The following is a 25,361-nucleotide window of genomic DNA, read 5'->3' as shown; positions in this document are numbered from 1 at the left end:
CCAAGGGAGAGGAGTAGATTTTAAAGTCCCGCTGATGGTTCGCATTGTGGCATTAAGCTGAACGTCTACCATGGAAGTGTGGGCGCTTCTAGCCCATACTGGAGCACAGTATTCAGCCGTTGAGAAAACCAGGGCAATGGATGCTGTTCTGAGCGTGTTGGCGTCGCATCCCCAGCTAGTTCCAGCTAGCTTATTAACTAAGTTAAGCCTTGTCCTGGTTTTTTTACCCACTGTTTCCATGTGTTGCCGGTAGTTCAAGCTCCTGTCCAAAGTAACTCCGAGATAGCGGGGGTGGGGGTCATGGTAAATATTTTTTCCATCAAACTGAACACAGAGTTTGGCATCCGCTTGTGAATTGCTAAGATGAAAAGCTGTCGCAACTGTTTTCGACCCATTTGGCTTTAGTCGCCAATTGAGGAAATATTCTTCCAAAGCCTTTAGGTCAGAATTGAGGATATCTTCTGCTGCTTTAAGGGTTTTGGCTTGAGCTGTGACGGCGATGTCATCTGCGTAAGCAAATTTTCTGCCTTCAGTGTGAGGGAGGTCTCGAGTGTAGATGTTAAATAGCGATGGAGCCAGCACTGAGCCCTGGGCAAGGCCATTATTGAGGGGTATTTTTTTGCTTTTTCGCCCTCCTAGAAAAACCCTGAAGGTACGGCCAGTTAGCAGTTGCTCAATGAGTCGTACTGTGTTGCCATCCTCTATGGTGTCGTACAGTTTAACAAGGAGGCCTTTGTGCCACACCGTGTCGTAGGCCGCAGAGAGATCAATGAACGCTGCCGCAGTCTTCAGCCGTTTCTGGAAACCAGATTCAATGTGTGTTGTCAGTGCTAACACCTGATCGCAGCAGTTACGGCCTGGTCTGAAGCCAGCTTGCTCTTGTGGGACCACTTTCTCCAAAATTGGAGTAAGTCTGCGGAGCACAACTCGCTCAAGAAGTTTGTACATGGTACTTAAAAGTGAAATTGGCCGGTAGCTGTTCGGATCCTCTGCTGGCTTGTTGGGTTTGAGGATCGCAATAACTTTAGACTTTCTCCAGGTATTTGGTATTTCTCCAGTTTTGAAAATTTCAGTAAATAGTTTTGCGATCCATATTTTTGTCCGTGGTCCAGCATGTTTCAGAAAGTCTGGGAGAACTCCATCACATCCAGCTGCTTTCCCAGCTTTTGTTGAAGTGAGGGCGATATCTACATCGTCAGCTGTAACGGCGACCACAGTGTTGGGGTTCACCGGCCATTTTTGCCGCGCCGCCTTCAGAGATTTTTGGACCTGGTGGTTTATGTGAGACCTTGTTGTCGTTTTTGAACTACGGAGTAGTTGCTGAGCAACAGCATTTGGTGACACTTTGGGCATTGTTTTAGTTGGCTGATCTGCAGCTCCAAGTCGCCTTAGTGTTTGCCATGCTTTTCTGCTCGAGTGCTCGAAATTCATTTCCTCCATTAATTCATTCCACCGTTTCATACGTCCGTCGTCCAGAGACTGGAGAAGGTCAGAGGCAGTGTCTGGGTCATTCGTCCTCTCGAATTCGGCTAGAAGCTGTTCACTTTCTGAGCTCCATGTTGGAATATACACTTTTCTGTAGCCTCTAGGTATAAATTTCTTTGCGGCTATAAATAAAAGGTTTGAAAAACGGTCGTAGGAATTCGGCTTTGGTGGTATGTTATCCACAACCCTGTCAACATATTCCGAGAAGTCTCGCCATTCTGCCTTTCTTAGATTCCATCGCGGCAACGGATTGCTGGAAATACACGGAATCTGTATGCCTATGCTTAGCATGACTGGCCTATGTTGGCTATGTGGGAAACTGTTCAATATAGTTCTCGAAGCCCTCATAGGTTTTCCGTCCGGCGCTGTAGAGACAAAACACAAGTCTGGCGTATATTCACGTCGCCATCGCGCAGAGAAAAATGTTCCCTTTTGCTTAGCATCGTAAATAAGTTGGCAATCCTGTGCTGACGCCCAATCCGTGATCTGCTCTCCAGCTTTATCGGTCGTCGAGTAGCCCCATAGGAAGTGGTGGCTGTTGAAATCTCCCACATACACCGCCGGGTGATTGTATGCAGGAAGAGCTGGTGACTGCCATAGTTCATTGGGAGGTTTGTAGATATTAAATACAGCGAGTTTTCCAACCAGAATTCCGATCGCGTGATATCCATCAGTGATTTTTCGGGTGATATTCTGCAACTCCGGCTTGATGTAGGTTGCAAGCCCATGTTTTGGGTGTCCCCGCACTGCCGCTAGAAGGTAGCCGGGAATATCCAAGCGTGGTGAGTCGGTTTCTACGATATGAGTTTCCTGGAGTAGCAAAATATCGATATTTCTGTCAGTGAGTATTTTTAATAAAAAATCCACCTTTGATCGAGAGGTTCCCTCAATATTCAGGGACAATATTTTTAATTGTTCCCCGATATTTTTTGACTCCCCTTGGCCGGGAGACCTATCGGTCTTCGGCCCCTTAAATAGCGGCATAGTTTGTAGTTGGAGGCCCACTTAATTTGGTATCCGCTTCACTCACTGCACTACCTGCACGCGCGGTAACAATAACGAGCCGGTGGCATCGCGAACATCGCGGCGGACACAACCGTTGCGTGCGGTAGTTGGCACACTACGTTATAATAAAGTTATAATAATTATTTATTACAGACTACTTTATGAATAGAACCACAAATTGGTTCGCAGACAATATTTGCGTTTACAACACTCTTGGTGGATCGCTAGCCTTGCTCGATATTCTCGACAACCTTCAATTATTAGAATATACTTGAAATAAGACTTTTTTGAGTACCTTTAGTTTAATGTATCCTTTCTTCGAATGCCTGGGCAGAACCGTGAACTGAATGCCCAGGGTTATCGTATGCAGTCCATCCTCGTCTTCAACATCTGAAGTCTTGCCTAGATCTCCTTCGTCTGCCGGCTCTCCATTGATAAACCAGCTAAGGGTAGCGACGGGTGATGAGGGACCGAAAGTACAGTTGAAGCTCGCTCGCTCGTTAATGGTGTATCTTGTACGACGACTGAAAATCTTAGGATCTTTCTCTGGTAGATCTGCAACAAAGAAAAAAATAGATCATTAATACATCTTTTCAACTACATATACGGTTTACATGGGTCTAATTGGACTCGAATTTTATTTGTATTTACATTTATAGTATTATTATATTTTACATTAAGTGGTAAAATTGTCCGATAAAAAGGCTATTTACACAATAAAACACTGGTGTACAAAAAGGTAATGGTAATATAATAAAACACGTGATTTTTTTCAACCAAGTAATATTATTTAAGAAAACATTATTTAAATATAAGCTCAAACCAAATTTAGATATTAGGGTTAGCCTAAAGAGGATGTATCACCGTAAATAACAGTTGATACTAGATGCTTGCACCTACATTGCAGTGTTCTGTGGCCTTACGTGCGACTAAGGAATATTAGGCACGGACTATGTGAATTGGTTTGTCCGGGTCTGTTTTGACCCATGTATAGCAAGTTAAGTGTTGAGAATTTTGAACAAATTTTTCTAAACCTACGACTTAAAACGTTTAAATTGAGAAATAACACTTCTGAAAATCGTATCTTCTACTCCAGCTTTTTCCGTCGATCAGTGGACCAGCCTCATAATAACCTAATAATATGATCGGGACGTATATTAGTTTTAATATATAAGACGGAAAATATTAAATTTTGAGATAAATAAATTTAATATAATTTTTAATTAATAATTAAACATAAATTTTTTTCTGACAAGTAAATGGATAGACTGACTGGTTATTTTTTTTGTTAGACCCTAACAAAGTGCAAAAACCATGCGATTGTCGTCTAGCAAAAAAGATATAAAAAAAATATATGTAAAAAATTGTTTGAATGGTTGTCCAATGTCTTTTCTTCATAGAGATAATACCTACATCGTGTTTATTACAGGTTATTATCCCGCGATACCAATTTACTGTAAAGTTAATTCAGCTGATTTTATATTATTAAAATATAGCAGCTAAAATAAAAATATGTGTTACCTACTTAGATGTAGACATAACATGAAACAACTCAAAAATTAATATTTTAAAGGTAAAAATGATTTAAAGATATTACTTGCGTAATATTTTCCAGTTTGATAACATTTTTCATTTATTACTTTTTTCCAAAGCTTTCCACAGGTGCAAGTAAACATAAAACAATATTGAATTAGTATAATTATACATTTTTCAGAGCATTTGACACGTAGGGAAAAAATTATTTAATAGAAAAAAATATAAAATGTGTCTGTGGGCAATATTATTATGAATGGACATTGTCTCTGAATATGCTTTCCATGTACAATCCAAGCACACGCAGGTTAAAATTATTATTATTCCTTTGAATTTTTTTTTGTAAATGCTTATTTGAATATTATCGTGCAGAGCATCTGCAGTTGTGGTACATTAAAATACGTATCTCAATCACTGTTCTTTACACCATTTTGCTTAACCCTAGAAGCCTAATCTATTATATAGGTACATAAAGCCTTAACATACGTCTCAGAAGCGTAAACATATAAATGACAGCCCAAAATATACCTAATTGTGCCCTATTTTCGATGGAAAGTTAAGGTTAGTATATAAACTAATAATAAAACACAGTTTCATCAATGGAAACTACTATCACAGGTATTTATTACAATGAATCAAAACATTGTGCTTGTATTTAAAGAAAAGAAATCATCTTCTTAAAAATCCTCTTAAACATATTTTTTTTTTAAATAATCTAATATTTTGTTAACATTAATTACTTATTCTTAGAGTAAAAATTAAAAGTAATCATGCTTTTAATTACTAGCTATAATTTTAGAGCAATCTACAAAGACATCAACTTTGTGCTCAGAACGTACTGACTTTTTGCACTTACAGCACACTAATTTCAACATTCTCTTTTTTTTAGCAGCAAAAAGCGCGGTATTAATGTTTTCTGGGTTTTGGTTCTCTTGCCTGAAGTTTATTACCTAAATCAGTAGGTTTTGCGAGAATTCGGCTAGTATTTTTAAGTCTCATTTCCAACCAAGGTAATCAACCGAATCTGTGCTGAGTTGCTTGAAGATTTCTCTTTTGTTTGAGGGTTTATTTGATCATGTTGTGGCCATAAACTACAGCAGAATTGAAAAAAGCCATGTTCAAGATGCCATAGAATACAGCCATTGACCATCTATAAGTTTTGCAGCTGTACGACATTGAGGAGCACATTTGATCAAATGAATCTACTGCTCCTTTTGTTTGGTTGTAGAAATGAATCATGTCAGGTTTGCCACTTGAATTATTAATTATTGCATTTTCATCACAATAATATAAAAGGTAAACCATCTTTGCAGGTTTTGGTTTGTAGGATGGAAGTGTCAGAAGGGCATCAAAACAAAACGTAGAACTGCCAACAGGTCGAGATCTCGAGTTCTTCAATTGTTCATGGATTTCCCGCTTATTTGATAATAGTGCCCACAAGATTTAATTTGTAATTTGAGCTAGTCTTTGAGAGGTGCGGACTGTATTCATAGCTGAAGTTTTGTGAGATGATTGACACTTATTACTTGACCAAACATCCCGCGTCCATTCTTACAGCGAAGAATATTTCCAGTAACACGATGAATTCGCCCTGAGTTGGCAGATTGCGAAGCATGAGCAGAATCAGATGCTAGTCAGCTTCTGAAATTTTGGTCGGCTTCTTCAGTGGGAGTAGATGCTTGTGAAGGGAAATCCTCTTCAGTTACATAGTTATTCTCATCTTCGCTTTGAATGTCGTCCACAAACTGGCTGTCCTCGTCTTGAGAAGCTGGTTCTCCCAGAGAAAGAATATCTTCTCGGTCTAAGATTTTCAAAATATCGTCACTGTTTAATACATTAGACCACGAAATATTAGGTCTGAAACAATGTCATAATAAACATAAAATATACGAAAAATTAACGAAAGTAAAAACACATAATCTTACCTAAAAGTTACACAAAGCCTAAACACACGTCTCGTAGGCGTACTATACCTCAAAAACTAAAAAATGGCTTTACTTACCTTAGCGATATTAGACAGGTACCATCGGAAAGCTCCCGTCGGACACTGGGTTAGTTAAAGAGCACGAGGCGCTAACTTCAACCGTTAGAAAGAGAAGTTTAGATAATGTGTACGCCTTGCAGGCGTAAATAAGGCTTCTAGGGTTAAAAGACTCTCAAACCTGCATCCGCAAAGATGACAAAGGCCTTCAGTGAAATCATCTTCCTCAGGGTTTCTTGCGTGGAGCAAATGTAAAAACCTACCAACATTGACATTTTTCATAACTGAAATAAATGTAATTTATATTTTTGCTCTCAATTTAAATACCAGAAAAAATAGTTATTAGTTATTGTTATTATTATTAGATACTTACCTTTTTCTTCGATAGGAAATTTTTGAGTAACCCACGGAGAAAACTTACTGATTGATTTAATATTGATAATTTATTGAAAAATATTCGTATTCTTGTTAAAAACGGGACTGCATACAAGTGACCAGAAAACTATCAGTGAAACAGGAATGTATTATGAGAATGTCACAGTCTATCGTTTTATATATTAGAATAAGCGCAGCTGCAAGAACACGTGTTATATATTTTGAATTTATTGATATTTTAACAGGATTTTAGTTAATCCGCATTACCCTATTTATTACGTATTTCAACGTATAAGTTAATTGTATAAGCGAATAAGTAAGCAATAATAATTTAAGTTAGGTACAGGTACCAACAACCACAAAATGGTAATACAACAACAACAATACGGAGAGTGCACACGCATTATTTTTATCCTAACAAAATCATCTAAAGCAGTCATAAAAAGTATTAAATTTAAAGTGTTTCACCTAATTATATTAAATTAACACTGGCTTAAAGTTTACTAATTGTCAGAAAAGTATATAGTGCATTAAAAGTGTTTAAAACAAGGATTAGTGTAATCAAGTGACAGTTGCTATAAGCCCCCCGCGCCCGCATCTACACCGCCCGCGCCGCCAGCGGTAGTACTTACACGCCCTACCAAAAATCCAGGGGTTCACAACTGTTTAAAAAAAAAAAGAAAAATAAAAATAACAATGGCTCTGAGTGATAAAGCTTCGCAGTACATTACCAGAGTAAATGCGATAATCAGTGGATTGATCTCAATCGTTCATGAGCCTAGCAATAAATTCTCTAAGGAAAATATCGTAAAAATAATACCAAAAACAACCGAACTTATGGCTACGATTGCAGAATTGGTAGTCGATTTTGGAGTAATGCAAGGAGAATTAAATTCAATGAAAAATAATACGCAACTCAGCAGGACCAACCCGATTGACATTAATATGGGTGATATTGTCACCGAAATGGAAGATAGGGCCATCAGATCTAACAACGTCATATTATATAACGTTCCCGAGAGCTTGTCTGATGAAAAGGCAGTCATCATTACGGAAGATAGAGATAAAGTTTCTTCGGCTATAAAAGCTATCGACCCGTCATTAGATCTAATCAACGTCAAAGTATTCCGACTGGGTGCCAAGAAAATTGCCAACAAAAATCGTCCAATTAAATTGGAATTTACAAACAATATCGCACCGAGAACTCTCCTACGTAATAGCACCAAATTTAAAGACGGAATCAAAGCAAGTAATGACTTAACCATCCTCCAAAGGAATCAATTGGTGGAGCTTAGAAAGCAGTTATTGTTCCGTCAAGAGAATGGTGAACCAAACCTTACCATAAAGTACATAAACTCCAAACCAACTATTGTTACAACCCTTCCAAAAAACGACACAATGTAAACAAACTGAAGTGCTATTACCAAAATGTCAGAGGCATGAAAACTAAACTTAAGGACTTTAAAATACATGCCCCAACACTGCCACATGACATCCTCATTCTTACGGAAACCTGGCTGGAACCATCCATCAACTCTGCTGAGCTTGGTCTACCCCACCATCATATTTACCGGTCTGACAGAAGTCAACAAACCAGCGCTAAATCTAGAGGCGGTGGCGTCATGATAGCTGTCAACAAGATACATCCTTCAAAACTTCTGAAAACCAAAAATTCTAATGTGGAACAAGTTTACATTTTACTAAACGGCAAAAATCAAAAAAATATCATAGGCAGTGTTTATATTCCGCTATCATCAGATATAAGTGTATACAAAAGTCATTTCGAGGATATTGAACAACTGTCGTTTAAATTTCCAAATAGTAAAATCACTATCATCGGTGATTACAATTTACCAAAAATCAACTGGGGTACCCGCGACAATTCTACATTATCTCAAAACTCTAGCTTAACTGACACAGAAAAAGAAATAGTTGAATTATGTGATTTCCTTAACCTAGTTCAATTAAACAATGTAAAAAATGACAATAATAGATTACTAGATCTTGTTCTTTGTACCGACTTGTCAACTGCGGTTGGAAAGTCACTCGATTCAGTTCTTCCCCCTGATTCTCATCACCCACCTTTAGATATTACTGTATTGTGTAACCCTATAAAATGCCAAATTAAAAACCAGACACAATATCCTAACTTTAATAAAGCCAATTATGTTGCAATACGCGATTATCTATATAACACTGACTGGTCTATACTAGAAGGAGGTAATCTCGATGAGAATATTAAAGCCTTTTACGATCATCTATATAAAACCATAGAAAACTTTGTCCCAATTAGTTATAAACTATCTTCAAATTTCCCTCGCTGGTTTAGCAAGGACCTCATTAACATAGTAATTGAGAAGAAAAAAGCGCATAAAATTTACAAAGAAACAACAAATCTTTCTGATTTTATAATTTTCAGCAAGCTGCGAAAAGATTGTAATAAATTATCAAACATTTGTTATAATAATTACATTAAGAATGTGGAATTTTCGATTGGTAACAATGTAAAATATTTTTTCAACTATTGTAAAGCTCAAAATAACAACAACCTTGGCATACCTGAAACTATGCACTATAAACTGAAAACTTCCTGTAAAATCAAAGATATTGTCAATTTGTTTGCAGATTTTTTCAAGGATGTATATGAAACAGATATCCCTGATGAAGACATTCCAAACTTTGAGTCCGATATAAATTTACAACTATCTCAGATACATATTGAGATTAAAGAAATTGCAGCATGTATCAAACTACTGGAACCTAAATCGTGCTCAGGGCCAGATAAAATTCCCCCCGTATTTCTAAAAAACTGTGGGAGTAGTGTCTCTTACCCTCTGTACCTACTATTTAATCAATCACTTTTAACAGGCAAGTTCCCACAAATATGGAAAAATAGCTTTCTCACTCCTATATTCAAAAGCGGAGACAAGTCTTTAGTTGAAAATTACAGACCAATATGCATACAATCGTCAATACCAAAAATTTTTGAAAAGTTAATTCTCCAAAAAATATGTTCTTGCATAAAATTTAATATCTCATCATTTCAACATGGTTTTATCTCTGGACGATCTACCTTAACTAACCTTACACTGTATGAACATTTTATCTCTGGTGCTCTTGCTAATAGAGAACAAGTTGATTCAATTTACAAGGATTTTAGTAAAGCCTTTGATAAGGTTTGCATTAAAATTCTTATAAATAAATTGTCTAAATTAGGAATAAGTGGTAATTTATTATGTTGGATTAAGAATTATTTATCAAAACGTGTACTAACTGTCTGTATTAAAGAACACTTATCTTACGAATTTGAAGCCACTAGTGGTGTGCCTCAGGGTTCGCACCTTGGTCCAATATTGTTTATACTATTCATAAACGATGTCACTTCCATATTCACTGATGTTAACATATTATTATTTGCCGATGACATGAAAATATATAAAATCATAAAAAATATATACGACTGCTTGTCCCTCCAATCCAATTTTATAAATTTCGTAGAATGGTGTACCATTAACAAACTTACACTTAATATAAAAAAATGTCAAATCATGAGTTTCTTTAGAATTAAAAACCCTATCAAATATAGTTACTCTTTTAACAATCACAGTTTATTGTCAGTACCTGTAATAAGGGACCTTGGAATAACCTTCGACTCTAAACTACTATTTACCAATCACATTGATATAATAACGGGTAAAGCAATGAAAATTCTGGGCTTCATTGTAAGAATTTGTAAAGATTTTAAAAATATCCAAACATTTAAAATACTATATACAACTCTGGTTAGGAGTCATTTAGAATACAATTCCCCCATATGGAACCCTTTCTACAAAAGCCATGAAAACTCCATTGAAAGAATCCAACGCAAATTTCTCAGATCAATTAATTTCAAATTAGGTATTCCTGCGGTTGACATAAACTATGAATCTTTATTACAAAAAATGAGACTCTTATCGTTAAAAGATAGAAGAATACTCAATGATCTTATTTTCTTATTTAAAATAAACAATAACTGGTTTGACTCCCCTGAATTGGTCTCATTAATAAATTACCATGTACCTAGTAGACCGACTCGACTCAAAACACCTTTTCACTGTGACAATACTATGACGAACGCAGAACAAAACTCAACCATCAATCGCTTGCATATTTTAGGCAATGAATATGCTAATATTGATCACGCTGCCGGTAATCTGTCTTCATACAAAAGATGCGTTAAACTAAATTTGTTTGCTAGTACCACGTAAATACATCATGTAAACATAATATGCCTACCAGTACTTCTAAAACTATTAATGCACTTGAAATCATAAGTACTTGTAAAATTTATCATATCGGTTAACATAATCCAGGATTTATTACTTTTATATTTAAATCATTGTCGGTACCTTGAGATAGGTATCTTATTGGTACATTTTATTGTTTTATTTCAATCTTTAAATTTTTATTTTTATTTATACTTTTTCCTAATAAATTATGGTTTGTACTTTAATACTTTATATTTTAAACTATTCACTTTACAATTTACTTTTATACATTATAGTTTTTATACACTACTTATTACCTTACTTTTTACCTATTTTCTTAAATTTTACTAACATTATACTGTTATTCTTCATGTTGTTGTACTATTATAAGTATGTCAATTATGTTAATGGCACGTGTTGTGCCGTATATGTGTAAATAAATAAATAAATAAATAAAAATTAGAAAAATCGCCACATAAATTTAATAAATTTACCAACCACCCAAAAATTATAATTTATCTTCTTACTTGAAAAATAAGATAGTGTTGGAGATTTTTAGTTGAAGTGTGGTACAGTTCAATATGACCGAAGGAAATAGGGTCGGAATAGCTCAGTGGCAGAGCAGAGCCCCGTCTGCCCTGGGTTCAATTCCTAGATGAGATGGTATTATTTTCTGATTTTTCATTCGTAAAAAAATTATTCAAATATTTGTATTATTTTAAAAGATATGGCTGTAAAAAAAACATCAATTTTATCGAATGGGATCCTTGTCCTCACCCGCATTAAGTGTTTTAAGAATAAAAACGTCTCTACTCCCGTACAATAAAAGGAGCCGCATCGGTTGAAAAAAAGTAGGCTTTTAAAGACTGGTGACTGGTGATGTCACAGTTCTTTTTTATTTGTTAGTAAATTTTTTGTTACATACCTATACATTTTATATTAAATAAATAAGAAAGAACTATATTTTTTTTCTTATATGTTGTCATGGCTTTCCCCTTCTACACTCAGTAAAGTAGATTTCCTGGAGGTGTTTGAGGTTGGGGCAATTCTGAAATTGGTGATGAGACCTGGTTTTCTTTATTCTGGCGTGACGGTTGCCGATTTGGAACAAGGGGAGACCCGGCCGGTTGTGATATCCAGACACGCAGATATCGATCGCCTTGCTCAAATTATCATCCATCGGTTTTGTTTGGTAAAGAGGAGGAGCCAATCTTAGCTTGAAAAAAAATTCATTCCCTTTCCTCTCCTTCCCCTCCCAAAATATATACATGAATGGCGCCGACAACTAACACCATAAATTTATCGTATGTATATCACATATATAAAATCTAACACTTTATTATACTCACATAATCCTATGACAGGTAGACTCACGTAGCTAGTTTGAAGAGCAGGCGACTCAGAAAAATCAGGTTTATGAGATGGTTTTAAAACACAGCGGTAATGAATTCAACTCACTCTATCTCAAAAGAACCAAGGGATACCACACATACATAGATAACTAGGTTTCTAAACCGAGAAACAAAAAACCAACACAACGTTCGGTGAAGCCTTTTTATACTGATCCGTCACGTGAAATGAGTACGTTCAAGGTCGTACGTCACGTAGACAAACTAGGATGTACACACTTGAAGGGGTGTGTAATAAAGAGAGAGGCAAGGGATTGAAAGACGGCAGGGAGGACCTTCCTACCCCGGATATATACATAACCAAAGCCTTATGGAAAAGTTACCTATGGGACTTAAAGAAAATTTATCGTAGAAAGAAGAGAAGAAAAAGTTGAAGTAGAAAGGGCAGATCATTACAATGTAGATAGAAGATAATTTTTTTTTAAATATACAATCAAACAAAAAATATAGTACAATAGTATGCATACATGTATGTATAATATTAAAAAATCCCACATAGGCATCGCTAGTTCGTAGGTATACTTATGTTTTATTATGCGGTTAAGATTATAAATTATAAAATTATGTTTTAAAATATTAAGAAAATATTTATAAAAAATAATTCCGTATTTACAAAATTATAATTAAAAAAAAATAAGTTAAATAAAAATTAAGTATTTGTAAAGTTACAGCAGGTAGGTAGCGTTCTTAGATTTGATGCATTTTCGGGAGACTTGATGAAAAAATAAAATTTACTATAATAATAAAAGGACATACTGGTATTGAAGTTAGAAGGTCATAATTGACATTGTTAAAATTATATATTTTAGTAGGTACGATAACCATAATCAAAAAAGTAAATGTTAAATCTTCCACATATTTTTTAACGGAATTCATAGTTTGTGAAAATATCCCATTTCCTCTGAAATTATAAAATTTAAGCAGGTACATAAATACTTATCACTTAATTATAAGCCACCTATTTTAGGCATGTAACTTTTTTTCATTATAATGAAGGAATTATACCAAAGAAGCATGTCAATTACAATGTTTATTTTTTCAGACTTACTTCCGGCAGGTGGGTACCATCATATTAAAAAAACGAAGTTCAAATAAACTCGACTACTTCTCATTTGAAAAAATAGTTAAATGGTGTCAATTTTAGTTTCACCTCACGGAGAACATGCGGAGAGCACGCGGAGAACAAGTGGAGAGCACGCGGAGAGCAGAGTGGAGTGGAGAGCGGAGCTTTCATTAATTTAAACATTAATAATATTTTTTCAAGCATTTTCGTATAATAATAACTGTTATTAATTTAATGTTTTTTTTTCGGATTTTGTGGGATTCCAACATGTGCTTCAATTCGCAACTTATTCTAACTAGATTGTATGTGATATTATAATGTGACACGTCATTGTGACAAGCTGCTACAAAACTATCCACCGCCACCCTCAGCATTTTAATAGCGCAAACACCCACTACAGATGCGTCATAAAATTCGTCCAGCGCCATTACATCGTTGAGACAATGTCCCACTATGTTGTCCTTGTATGAAATACAAAGGACATCTTCATCTACTTCGTAAATCTGTCACGTGTCGGGGGACAAATCTCATATACGATGTGGAGGCTGCGATTTACGGGACAACCTTGTGTTATTATTAGCACCCCGCCTGTTTTGTATACAAAACTACACAAGTTTTAGCCCGTTATGCTTTATTAGACGGCCTTGTGTTGTTCGGCAAAACATTGGTTTTTAGTGTTGCCCTAGAAAGTTAGTGCGTGGTCTTGCTTTCAGATAATTGCTTGGTACATTGATGATGATGTATGTGAATTGTTCATGAAAACTTTAGAACGTTTCAATGTTGGAAAATTATAATTTCTCTTCTTACTTATTCAAAGGTTTGCGTAAGGTCTACATTTTAAAACTAAAAATAAATATGAACAACTAAAAAAACTTAGCTTTTAAGGTAATTTCATTAAATTTCTCCAGTCGTTAGTTCTCCAGTCTTTTAAAATAAATATCAACTCCACTCTAGCAACTAATCTATATAAATAAAAAATGTAACGGTCCGTTTTTTCCAAATCTTAAATCTCCGAAAGTTTTTTACCGATTGTTTTCAAATTTTGACACAATGTTGCATTTAAATACGTGTTTTATATACCTATATTATATAGATATCACAGATGACACGCCAAAACATATTTTTTAAATAGTGTCATCTGTTGGACGTAAAATAAACAGGCGCTATTGCTTCTCTATCTGCACAGACAGACTGAACCACAGGAAAGCGTGGCGGGGTACAGCTAGTCTACCAATAAAAATAAATGTTGGAGGAACGAACAAGGGTTGGAATAGCCGACTAAAGGGCTATTCCACACAGATAACGAATACATTAATTCTATGACTTGTGACAGGCGAATGCGAAAACACAATGCGTAACGTTACTTCACAATCAACTTACCGCGTGGCGATGGTGAAATCTGCATAGTGAGCCTCATCTGTCAGCACTGGAACGGGATTGTGGTTCTTTAGCACTCGTTATTTTAAATTAAAATGCGATAAAAAATACGTATTATGATTATTCCGATAGATGACCGGCGATCGAGATTTGACAGGACGAAAGGTTTTTGTACGACTGCTCGGCCCACGGCCTCCGTGGTTATAGCTGACGTGTGCGAAATTTAAACTATACAGTTTAAATTCTGACGATACTATTGGTTAGCACACGGCCTGTCAGGAGCAATCGGCGTGACAGAACAATAAAAATAATCGTTTTTTAAAAAAATCTCCATCTTAATCTTAAATCTCCAACAGATCTTCATCGATTGCTTTGAAATCTTGACACAACGTTGCATTCGATTACGCGTATGTTTTTATTTATCTTTCTTCTTCTTCTTCAATGGCGCTACAGCCCATTTCGAGCCTTGGCCTCCTTTAACATGAGCCTCCACCGCCCTCTGTCCTCGGCCGTCGTCTTCCAATCTGCAACATGGAGTAGTCCTCTGGCATCTTTCCTGACATCGTCCTCCCATCTCAGCCTAGGTCTGCCCGCCTTTCGTTTGCCTCCCGGGTGTCCTGTTAGAACCTTCTTTGGTACACGTGTGCTTGGCATTCGGTGCACATGTCCGGCCCATCTTAGTCTTTGGAGCCGTAAATGAGTAGAGAGTCTGGGAGCTTGGTAGATGTCATATAGCTCCTTATTGTGGCGGATTCTCCATGCCTCTCCCTCTCGCACCGCTCCTAAGATTCTTCGAAGTACCTTTCTTTCGAAGGTGTCCAGCCGTTCCGCAGACTTTGCTGTCAGTGTTCCCGCCTCACTTCCAAGACCGTTCTAATAATTGTTTTATACAGGGTTATTTTGGTTTTCCTATGGACGTTTCGGGATTTGAACACTGGCAGCAACGCGAAGTAAGTGTTGTTAGCGGCTGTGATGCGCTTTCTTACTTCTACTGGGTCTTCGTTGTCCTGCGTTATGATGGAGCCCAGGTAGGCAAACTCTTCGACCACTTCAAAGTTATAGGAGTAAGTTATAAGTTATTTTTTATCTATCTTTATTATATAGATATCGCTTGATGCTTTTTTTTAAAACAGCGCCATTTGTTGGAAAAAACATGCTTTTTTAAAAAACATCGCCATTGCTATTGTTTGTCTATCTGCGCAGATGAACTGAAACACAGCAACGCATGGCGGGGTACAGTTAGTCTTCTAATAAATGTAATACCAATAGTAACGGAGGGTGAAATAGCAAATCATGTAATTTACAGTATTTTTAATACTCTGTGTCTTATCTCCAATAAGTCATATCTCCTCCAAGCTTAACTTTTCTAATTAAATAGTTTTGACCTGGAGTGACCCTGTCAGATAAGTGAGTCTTAGGATTCTGATTATAAATAATTATAATCGATTAGGGTCTAGGAGCTCATTATAGATTGTACAAGGCCCTTGAGGTTATGTATTATAATAACGGCGCTAAAGAAATTATCCAATTGTTATTGTATAAATTTACTTTCACCTTTCAGATATACCTACCTCTAAACAGCTGTTTCATTATGATAAAGAAAATGTGTACATATAAATAAATTACACAAATGGTTAACCAAACAGCTTAAATGTCAGGTACAAATAGTTCAAAACTAACATAATGTTCTCCTGATAAACTTTATAATTTTCGCTAATATTATATTGACCAAAAACTACAGAACTATAAAGCAGAAAAACTGTGAAATCTGGCTTCATTACTAATTAAACTAATTTCAGCTCGCAGCCCGTTGTACATACATCGTGAACTATGGAGTTTTAAAATATTGATTTCACTGTCAAAGGTAAACTAGTCCCAGCGAGATGTCGTACGAACGTCTTCGACTTTTGTCCTCTTCCTTCTCATGCGACTTGTTTGAAAAAGGCATGAGATACTAGAACGACGACGTCACATACATATATACTCTTACTGGGGCTAGTTTATCTAAGATTTAATACTATGCTTATTATTCTAAATACTCCGAAGGATGTATTTTTTTTCAATGATGTTGTTTTTTGTTACTGCTAAAACAATTTTAATTTTTCTTAGTCTATATTAAAAAAAAACAGTTTAATACTATTTTTAGTGAAAAAATACACACATCTTCTTTAAAAGGTTGCAAATAATAATTCCTGCCTTAAGATATTTTATGCTCTTATAATATCAGAGTGTTTTGTGTATTAATGAGTTGGTTTTAACCTTCAAGATTTTAGCAATAAATATTTATTATTTTATAATAATCGTTTTGAAAGAACACTACCGAAGGCTCATACAAAAATGTTGAAAAATATACAATTCGTCCCTAATGTTTATTGAGCTGTTACTGAAAAATGCATTTCTTCGGGAGAGAAATAATAATGAATCAATTAATTCCACCCAAGACGAAAATCTTCGCTGTGTTATAAGTAAAGACAATAATTTACTTCTTTCAAAGAAAAATATTAATACCATAGACATATGAATATTAGTAGACCTGCCCTAAGTGATTAAAAGCTTATTATTCCCCACTCCCCATACCGGTTCCATTGGAGCCGGCTGTGCTCGCGTATGGCCTCAAGTGAATTTAGAAAACGTGACGTCATCATTCTTGTACGAACTATGGTCGAGGCATCATCGGTTCATTTTACGAAATAACACGGCAAAATGGTGGCTTGTGGTATGAAAACTTGTAAAAATAGATGTGAAAAAGAGAATAAACCCAATTGTCGTATTACATTCCATATATAAGCATTATTTTACTTTATTTTAAGCATATTCACATCGTATAATATGGATCAGTTGTAGAAACATAAACTATCACATCGAGATACGTCTGAACACAAAGCTGGTTGGTTGCTGGGAAGTAAATTATGAACATTTATAAAAGTGTCTTAACTAAATACGTAAACGAAATATTCGACTCTGAAAATAGAAGAAATTTATTTTGCCGAATTCGGACTTCGCAAATTTGTTCATAACGTGGCGAGTAATTTGCGCTCCCATGTAAAAATGTCTATTCATTCAAAAGCAGATTTTACTTTTAAGAACTAAATGGTGATATTATAATGTGAGATGCCTATATACTGTCAGATTGATTTGTTGACGAATCACAGTCAGCTTTACTCCCTTCGTTCTTCAACAGTTGATTTTACCCCTCATCTTTAATTTCTAGTCTATATATTCATATGTCTGTGATTAATACCAACTCCTGATTTTCAAGGGCTACTAAGAATCTCATTATCAAGATAGAACTCGCGAATCTACCGCTTCATTGAAGATAATAAACTAACGTCTGTTGAACCACCGAATTTCAATGAAATTAAAGAATTATAAGCAATAATTAGTCGCCCGAAATACTAATACAAATTATCTCCCTAGTAAAAATAAATGCCGCCAACGGGAATTGAACCCGTGCCTTCTGATGTCCGGTCAGGTGCTCTGTAACCACTGAGCTATGTCGGCTGATTTCCAACCCGCCAAATGATTCAATATGTACTAGTACCTCAATCAAAATTACTTCTTATTTTATTTTTTCCACCTGTAAACAAAGTATTTTTACTCTGGAGATATTTTCAATTTGTATTAGTATTTCAAGCGACTAATTATTGCTTATAATTATTTGTTATCCTTTATGCTATGCATAAAACCTTGTCTTATAAACATTAGTTTATCATTAAAAATTAATTCAATGAAATTATTTTACCGTATTATATTGCATTCGAATGGTCCTACCTATTCATTAAAAAGTGTTTAAAATACGTTATTTTCGTGGTTTCAAACGTCACAGAATAATATAGTATACCTATAATATTTTCATTTATCACTTAAACTAAGTGCTTAAATTCAATGCTCTTAACCGATACATTATGAAGAAAGGTAAAGTATATTATGTTCATGGAATAAAGTAGATACCTCATCCGTCTTTCATAATATCTCGTAACATAAATAGTCTCAGTACGTACACTATCCACAGTGGTTATTTATTAGTTGGAGCGTTATATGAAATATGGCAGTTCAAGAGTTAAGACGCTCGTGGAAATTCTAATGGAGTTCCCAAGAAGAAATCCTATAAGAATAAGATCAAAGGAAGTTGGAAAGCGTAGATTGCACTCGCAGGGATAACTGGACCAAACTATCGACCTACATCATCTGTAAGCTTTTACCCTACCCTACTCTTGATTTCTCAGTTCGTTGTTTTTTTAAATTATAAAACAAAATAACTTAATTTTAGGATTATTTAATTAAACTTGATTATAAACTGGTTTCGCAATCAGATATTCGTCCTTTATACCAAAAATACTTGGAAGCTCTCTACAATATTCTCGCATTACGAATATAATATCTTCAGTAATTCCTTTCATTACTGCCACAAAGGCAAACGAATCAGAAATAATTTAGTTTTGGCCTTAACTTCGGGTACGCTGAAATGTACCACAATACTACCATTAAGGCTGTATGAGCTATGGTAATAAGATTTCAGCGGCACAAACATTTAACGGACCCGTTCTTATCGCAGATCTGTGATTCTCCGAATCCAATCTCCCTTTATACCACACTCGAGGCATTACATATTAAAAGTATGGAATGAAGGTGAGTCTGGTGGTGTGACGCATTGCAGATTTTGAAATCGATAGCTTTTTGAAAAAAACTTCTCGAGCCGATTAGGATCGTATGTCAAACGTAGACAACTCGATATCAGGTAAAAAATCACGAACAAAGGATATGAAATACGGAAAAAATTCCACCAAAAACGTTTTCTTTTACCAGCAAATAGAATTTACCGGAGTGTCTTGTATCAAAAAATGACTCTTTTCATAAATTACTCGTATTTTACCAGACAAATAAGTTAATATGCATTTTTTTCCATGACTGTTGAATGTTATGTCCAAACAAAAATGTTTTATCTTTCAAGCTTTCTGGAAGAGAGATGTATTTCATAATGTAGCATAAAATTTGAGGTTTATGCTTTTGCTCAGAATGCTTTGTTTGCAATTTAAAATCAAACCCAACTGACTTAACGGGCAGGCATTTTTAAATGGCCGTTTATCATCGCAATTTATTTTACAATGTATTTATCGCGCCGATTCTCCCCGTCTCATCTGGAATATTTGAATGGTTATTAGTTATTACCGAAGTTAAATCAATACTGCCAATATCTTTCTAAAACGGACTTTTATTTCGCCTTTCAAATTTAGATACTGCATATTGATTCAGAATTTTATTCGAGAGCCAAATAAAATGATTTATTCAGCTTTGCGTTTCTGATTCATGTTCCGAGATGAATACAGACTTCAGCATTGGCCGAACTAGTTCCTTCATTTTTAATGATGCTACGTTGTTTAGCTTGAACATAAATGATAAGCATGGTCTATTTCCTGAGAAATATTGCTTCCCTGAAACTGATATAGGTATAACTTTATCCGAGTACTAAAGTTGGGATAAAGTAACTCGGATTCTCAGGGAATCTTGCTTTCCTCTTCTGCGAATAATTTATTACCATATAGCTTACACTTATGACCCACTTTACATATCTTCGTTCTTCGGTCTGATCTTACTAACAATGCATGGAGCTCTTTTAAGTTCCTAAGTTTCGGATAGAGAACAATGCATGTTGTAGGGAAACAACAAGTTATTTGTCACAGACAAAAGATAGAGCAATGACTTATTCGTTTAACAATCTAGTTTACCTCCGTGTACTGAAATATTATGGCTTTATTTACGAGCCTCTTTCCACGGTGTGTTCTCTCAATGCAAATATCGTTAAAATGACAAGCGTTAAACGTTTACATTATAAGTTGATGAACCAAAATAAAATACCTTCTATTACTTCTATTATTTCGTACCTAATAAGTACATTTTTATTTTTATATCTTATTTTTTCTAAGTAATAACTATTATATTATATAAGTTATATTTTTTATTTTTTAGTTTGTAATTAAATTTCTTATTTTCTTTATTATATAGTGTTATCAAATTTATCATCTAGTTTTATAGCTATTTGTTAATTTTTAGCTACATCAACTAGTGACATTATACAACCTATAAAGCATAATGACTCACAACACTCCCCAACTCAAACACGAGAAATAATTTCTCAATTGAGTTGGGCAATTTTTTGTTAAAAATTTCTAATTTTTTCGCAATCAGCCTCGAAATATCTACATTTGTAAATTATTGTAATGTGTTTGTATATTTAATAAAAAAAAAAAAAAAATTAAAAAATGAATAAAATTCTTATCCCTGTTTTGGATATGTCCCTACGGAGGTGCATATCCAAAATTCAATAATTTGTAGTAAAAATAAGAACACCCTTTTCTTTTCCTTTCTTATATAATTGAGTTATCTCCAATTTTGAGGTTATCCTGAACTTTATGTATTACCTCGATAAGACGTTGTCTTAGATATATTTAAGGACTACTTTGAGTAAATTTATCAAAATATAAATAAAAATAAAGAATTTCAAATTAACTCAAGTAGAACTTAAAATTTTACATGCTAATTATCTAATTAGCTCAGTACTAGAGCAAAGCCCAGGCAAAGCTGAGGTCCTGAGTTAAATACTCCTACCTATGCGACTGAATACTTTTCTGATTTTTCTCAATACATCACATTTATAGTTTGAGAGTAGTTGTGAATATTATCTTTAGTGAAAATATGTTTAATTTATGATTTCAAAATAATGGCTGTCTGTTACAAATGTCGATTGTGATTATAATTATAAATCCATGAAAAAAAATGTTTATTAAAAATAATTGAAATTTACATGCCATAATGGTTTTAATAAACGCGTTTTAAAATCTTCACATTTGATACACAATGATTAATGTATGGTCAAACACGTTTATAAGTAAGGGGTAACACTTTTAAACAAAAAAAAATTATTAACAATATAAAGTTTTTTTACAGGTTTTTTTTCGATGTCTGTCTCACTAGAATAAACCTGTGTCGAGACAGACGTATTGAGTACATAAATTAATACTTTAAAATAAAAAATCTAATAAAAAAAAAATGTGTAAGATATTCTTGATATTATGCTTCACTGAGTCTGATTAAGCAAATTAAAACCCGACATCTCAATAATATGTACTGGAAAATAGCTTTTTAATAGTTCGTCTTGCATATTGCAGATTGCTTCTGCTTCGAATCAATGAGCACGATCCTCAGCGACTAAACTACCTCAAGCCAGGCCAAGACACAGGAATCAAGTTTGCCTATTATGAGTATAAGATCTATATATAAAATGGTGTTATTAACCAATCTTCTACACGAATCTATTCCATCAAAAAAATTTTATATGGAAATAAATAAGGGGCCAACTTGATTCAATGTCCTGGCCTGGTTTGAGATGGTTTTGCGACCTGCGCACTCTACTTCCAGGTGACGCTCGCTTTTAATGATAATATCGCCAGGAAACTAGATATTTGGTCTGTAACCAATGTAGGTACTTGTCTTTAAAATTGTGAACTAATTTTGTTCATAAAATAAATTAATGTATTGAAAATTACCATCAGTAAGAGTATTTTTCTTTTTAATGCCATACATTAAGGCTTGATGCATTATATTTTGATATTTTTTTTATTTTTTTTGGCATAATTTTTTTCTCTTTTTGAAATAAAAAAAATCTTCTCGGGATAGAAAAAAACTTATAAATGTTTGAAAAACCCCTACTACCATCGTCGTTGGCGAAACATACTGTTCGTGTAATAAAGGAGGTCGTAGCTCACAAAATAATTGAACCCAATAAGGCCAGTTTGGGATCTCGACGCATTTGACAATTCGGCAGGACTTAACAACGAATTCGGTTAGGTTTTGGTTGAAACCTATTTAGAAGCCTTAATCAGCACCAATCCCTATATCAGTATCCTCGTACGGTTAGAATATCGATTTTGGGCCAGTTGTTTTTAAAGAATTTGAACAATTTATCAAGACGGCCGGCTTAGTCCAGTGGTAACGCATTGGACTGCCATTCCAAAGGTCGCGGGTTCGAACCCGGCGTGCGCAAATAAATTTTATTTGATTAATTTGTGTTATTTCACAATTAATTAATTAAAATAATATATAGTATATTTGCGGCACGTTCTAGAGTGGAAGATACTACCAGTATCGCCCTGGTGTAAGACCACCATTCAGAATTGAAACGTTGCTCCAAATGGCTTTAGCCTTGTTTAGTGACTAGATCTGAATAGCCAGGTACTTCCCCACCTTCCTCTTTCCCTTCCCCACTTACCTTCAGCCTCACAACATCCCCCAATTGGGGATGCCATAGTCTCACTGGCTCCAGACGGGAGCAGTTGGGACTCTTGTGAGGTATTCACTATAAAAAAAAAAAAAATACAAAAAAAAATTCAAAAGGAAAATTTCAAGTTTTTCCAAAGTTCTAATCAAGTATGTTACTATTTCAGTTATCTATAAAAACTGGCCAACTGTGATATAAAAACAGAACTTAAATAGAATCTTTACAGAACTTGAAAACTTACCATGAAAGGAGTCGTTTAAATTCTGTGAAACAACTTGCCCTTAGTGTTCGCTTTCAAACCACATATTTTGAAATACTCTTTTCTTCTTCAAAATATCATAATTTAAATTGAATAATAATAATACTTTTTTAAAGATACACGTATGCTTACAGGAAAAAGTTTTTATGAAAACAATAATTATTAGCCTGAAACACCCATACAATTTTAAATAATAAATAAAAAATAATCCCACCGTCAGGTGTACTAGCCACTATGCTACATATTATGCTTATTTTTAACCCAAATAATTAAATAAACACTAGTATTTTATTCAACAATTATTGCATATTAAAAACAAAAATCGTAATTTTTTTCTATTTTTATGGGTGTTTTAGGCTAATAATTATTGCTTACAATAATTATTGCTTGTAATAATTATTGTTTATAATAATTATTGGTCATGGATTTGCCTTCCGCTAAAAAATTCTCCACAGTTGTTGTAAAAACACTACTGCTGGTTTTCCTTGTCCTGTGTAGCACGGCTAAGTATCACGCGGAAAATTCCGCGGAAATAAATAACATTTCTCGCCTCTAATCTGATAGCCTTACAGCGGATTTTGTTCGTCGAACATCTGCTTGCTTCCCATACTCTGGACCTGCAGTTCCTCAGTTCCAGAGTCCTACCGCTGTGCCTTGTGAAACCAACAAGATATCTTTCATCCCCCAAACAGCGTGGCAAGGCAAGAAGCAAATGAGGGACGTATTTTAGTATTAAGTTATTAACTTCCGCAAATAACTTTTCATCTCAATCTCGACACTAAAGAGAAATGTAACTATGTTTATTATCTCAGAAAGGAAAATGTTGCGATGATTATTTTTGTCTTGAAAGTGAACACAGCATGTCGACGGCAACACTTTCATTTATATTAATAATATTTTATGTGTCTATTTGTCTTATCTTGTAAAGCTACTGACTGCTTGAGAAAGCTGTACCTTTTCTGAACAGAATCTCGTTGGACGTTGACATGTTATTTAATGTTTAGGTTTGAATCAAAAGAACGTATCTTTATGGACAGTATACTAAATGGAGTTGATAATATGTTTAAACACTACACTGTGTTCTTTGTTTCTTACAAGTACCTAATGGTACTTACCTATCTATTTGATAAATTTATTTTAAATCTCTTGTAAATTTTTTATTACAATTTACGAAATTGATGAATTTTCGGTAATATTTCAATTATTTATTTCTATTGTTTATTAAGTAGGGTCTTTCTTATTAATTATTGAATTAAATTCATCGATATATTATGCAGCAATTCGGCATGCTCCGCAGAGTAATAGTTTTGGCACTAGTCTCATAGAGAGACTGAAGGTTTCATTTCTTTGCAGTAGGGTAAACCAATCTGGATTATTGTAAATAATTAATATTTTTGTACCACGTTCCACTTTTCCTGCAATAGTTTTGGTGAGACATGCGATGGCATCATTCTTTCATCTACCCAACTAGGTCAAAGCAGAACTTGTTTGAATTTTATGATTTTACATAATATATTCGTTCAACCTAATTTGAAACATTATATAGCGCTTAAGGCGGTGACCAAATATCTACTGCAAGTTGTTAACCTTTCCCTTACTGTGCTAAAAAATACACGCGTTACGGTGCTGTGTAGTCAATACACATCTCAAAATAAGCGATTTAATATCGGAAAAATATGAATATTCATAGCTAATCAATTATGTTTATTATATTTTATATCAAAAGTGATAATAATTGTAATTTAATTGCTGAAAACATGAAAAAACCATCGGCAGATGCTAAAGAAACGTGCGAGGAGTCCACATCTAACGACGCCGCGACGGTTCGCGGCCGACTGGCTAGCGGCGCCGGCGCCTGGCACCAACACAGCTGTGCGGTCGTAGGTATCGATGGTCTAAATCAAAAACTACAACTGCAGAAGTGTGGATGTCTCATGTTCCCGCATAGCGAATTAAAGCGGGACATCAATAGCGTGTCATTTCCTCGCACACTCTTCGCGTATTTAGTATCACACGGTTGATTGTATTGGTGTATTTGTTCCCGATTTTTAACAAAAAACTCTGATTTTTAATTGAATTTGAAAACTATGTAATATATTATTTTTCGATTCAGTGCATAAATGTATAGCGGAGGAATACCTAAAATCTGAAACCAGAATTTATTATATTTATAGAGTTATTAAAGTTATTAGAAGCAATGTGTAGTAAATACACACCACAGATGAGAAAAGGTTAAGACGCATGTTGGTGCACCTGCATTTGAAACAATGGGTTTTATTTTTGCGACTGAACAGTCGCGCGACTAGAAATCGCAGTCTAACGACATTGGCTTATAGCTTTCTACAAGAATAC

At 34.7% G+C, this 25,361-nt stretch overlaps 1 protein-coding gene across 3 annotated transcripts in view; it reads right to left on the bottom strand.

The window, feature by feature from the left end:
* The window catches only part of LOC149420902 (uncharacterized), a 192,437-nt gene that overhangs the window by 6,757 nt on the left and 160,319 nt on the right, over positions 1–25,361 (bottom strand). For all 3 annotated transcript variants that reach the window (XM_089635272.1, XM_089635273.1, XM_089635274.1), the window contains exon 5: positions 2,786–3,045. In XM_089635272.1, coding sequence (XP_089491398.1) covers positions 2,786–3,045 — 260 coding nt within the window. The remainder of the gene's footprint in view (positions 1–2,785; positions 3,046–25,361) is intronic.

Source organism: Hesperophylax consimilis, chromosome 9 (genome assembly GCF_061612785.1).
Source record: "Hesperophylax consimilis isolate HC1 chromosome 9, BYU_Hcon_1.0, whole genome shotgun sequence".
Taxonomy (NCBI): domain Eukaryota; kingdom Metazoa; phylum Arthropoda; class Insecta; order Trichoptera; family Limnephilidae; genus Hesperophylax; species Hesperophylax consimilis.
Note: the sequence above shows the minus strand (reverse complement) of the source record. Positions and strands in the feature narration are given on the sequence as shown.